The following is a 2,519-nucleotide window of genomic DNA, read 5'->3' as shown; positions in this document are numbered from 1 at the left end:
TGTGAAACTTTGTTTAATCTTTGCTTGTAAAATTTTTTGTGTTCGTTTTAAATCTTTGAAATCTTGGTGAAATGTTCGAAATCTATGTAAAATCTTTGAAATTTTTTTAAATGTTTAGAAAATCTTTGAAATCCTTGAAATCTTTGTTAAATGTTTTGAAATATTTGTGAAATGTTCGAAAACTTTGTAAAATTTTTGTGAAATCATTGTGAAATGACGTAAATTTTGGAAAAATCCTTCAAATCCTTGAAATCTTTGTAAACATTTGAAAAATCTTTGTAAAATGTTTTGAAATATTTGTGATACCTTTTTATTCATTTAAAATAATTAAAATATTTGAAATAATTTTAAAATCTATTGAAATCTTTTTAAATTTAGGTCAAATCTTTGAAATATTTGTAAAATCTTTTAAAATTTTAGTAAAATTATTAAAAGGCTTCAAATCTTTTAAATATCTTTGAAATGTTTTGGAATATTTGCGAAATTTTCGAAATCTTTTAAGTCTTTTGAAATCTTCCGAACAAATTTTAAACCGTTTAAAACCTTTAAAATGTTTTGAAAACTTTACGAAATTTTTACGAAATACTTGAAATCTTTTTAAATTTGGTCAAATCTTTGAAATATTTTTAAAATATATTGAAATCTTTTTAAATTTTGGTCAAATTTTTTAAATCTTCCGGAAATGTTTTTAAATATTTGTGAAATATTCGAAATCTTTGTCAAATCTTTTGAAAACTTTAAATTTGAAATTTTTATAAAATATTTGTGAAATCTTTTGCATTCATTGGAAATTATTAAAATATTGAAAATCTTTTAAAATTTTGGTAAAATCTTTCAAATATTTGTGAAATCGTTTGTATCCATTTAAAATCATGAAGATATTTAAAATCTTTGTAAAATATTTTGAAATATTTTTGATATCTTTTTAAATTTTGGTAAAATCTTTTAAATCTTTTTAATTTTGTGAAATATTTGTAAAATGTTCGAAATCTCTGTAAAATCTTTGAAATATTTGTAAAATATTTTTTATTAATTTAAAATAATTATAATATTTGAAATCTTGGTGAAATGTATTAAAATCTTTTTAAATTTTGATCAAATTTTTGAAATCTTCTAAACAAATTTTAAATCATTTAAAATCTTTCAAATGGTTTGAAATCTTTATGAAATATTTGAAATTTTTTTTATTCATTTGAAATCATTAAAATATTTTTAATCTTTGTGAAATCCATTGAAATCTTTGAAAATGCTGGTAAGATCTTTGAAACCCTTAAAAAAATCTATGAAATATTTGTGAAATGTTAGAAATCTTTGTAAAATATTTTGAAATATTTTTGAAATCTTTTTAAATTTTGGCAAAATCTTTTAAATCTTTGAAATTTTTTGAAATATTTGTGAAATTTTCGAAATCTCTGTAAAATCTTTGAAATATTTGTGAAATATTTTTTATTAATTTGAAATAATTATAATCTTTGAAATCTTTGTGAAATTTAATAAAATCTTTTTAAATTTTTGTCAAATTTTTGAAATCTTTTGGAAATGTTTTTAAATATTGGTGAAATGTTCGAAATCTTTGAAACAAATTTAAAATCGTTTAAAATTTTTTAAATATTTTGGAAAATGTGTGAAATATTCGAAATCTTTGTAAATATTTAAATTTGAAATTTTTATAAAATATTTGTGAAATCTTTTGCATTCATTGGAAATTATTAAAATATTGAAAATCTTTTAAAATTTTGGTAAAATCTTTTAAAATATTTGTCAAATCGTTTGTATCCATTTAAAATTATTAAGATATTTGAAATCTTTGTAAAATATTTTGAAATATTTTTGAAATCTTTTTAAATTTTGATCAAATTTTCTAAATCTTCTAAACTAATTTTAAATCATTTAAAATCTTTTAAATGTTTTGAAATTTTTATGAAATATTTGTGAAATTTTTTGTACTAATTTGAAATCATTGAAATATTTGAAATCTTTGTGAAATCTTTTGAAATCTTTAAAAATGCTGGTAACATCTTTGAAATCCTCGAAAAATCTATAAAATATTTATAAAATGTTGGAAATCTTTGTCAATTCTTTTTAAATTTTGGTCAAATTTTTGAAATCTTTCGGAAAGGTTTTTAAATATTTCTGAAATGTTCGAAATCTTTGAAAATAATTTAAAATCGTTTAAAATATTTAAAATATTTTGCAAAATTTATGAAATATTCGAAATCTTTGTAAAATCTTTTGAAATTTTTATAAAATATTTGTGAAATATTTTTTATTAATTTAAAATAATTATAATATTTGAAATCTTTGTGAAATCTTTAGAAATCTTTAAAAATGCTGGCAACATCTTTGAAATCCTTGAAAAATCTATGAAATATTTGTAAAATGTTGGAAATCTTTGTCAAATCTTTTGAAATTTTTTTAATTTTGGTCAAATCTTTGAAATATTTTTAAAATCTATTAAAATCTTCTTAAATTTTGGTCAAATTTTTGAAATCTTTCGGAAATGTTTTTAAATGTTTGTG

At 17.9% G+C, this 2,519-nt stretch overlaps 1 protein-coding gene across 1 annotated transcript in view; it reads left to right on the top strand.

Moving 5' to 3' along the window:
* Positions 1-2,500: 2,500 nt before the first annotated feature.
* Positions 2,501-2,519, top strand: part of LOC117181955 (NKAP family protein CG6066-like) — a 12,849-nt gene continuing 12,830 nt past the window's right edge. The window contains exon 1 of the mRNA XM_033374983.1: positions 2,501-2,512. Coding sequence (XP_033230874.1) covers positions 2,501-2,512 — 12 coding nt within the window. The remainder of the gene's footprint in view (positions 2,513-2,519) is intronic.

The sequence above is a fragment of the Belonocnema kinseyi genome, chromosome 10 (assembly GCF_010883055.1).
Source record: "Belonocnema kinseyi isolate 2016_QV_RU_SX_M_011 chromosome 10, B_treatae_v1, whole genome shotgun sequence".
NCBI lineage: Eukaryota > Metazoa > Arthropoda > Insecta > Hymenoptera > Cynipidae > Belonocnema > Belonocnema kinseyi.
The sequence above is the reverse complement of the archived record's forward strand: the minus strand, read 5'-3'. Positions and strand labels throughout refer to the sequence as shown.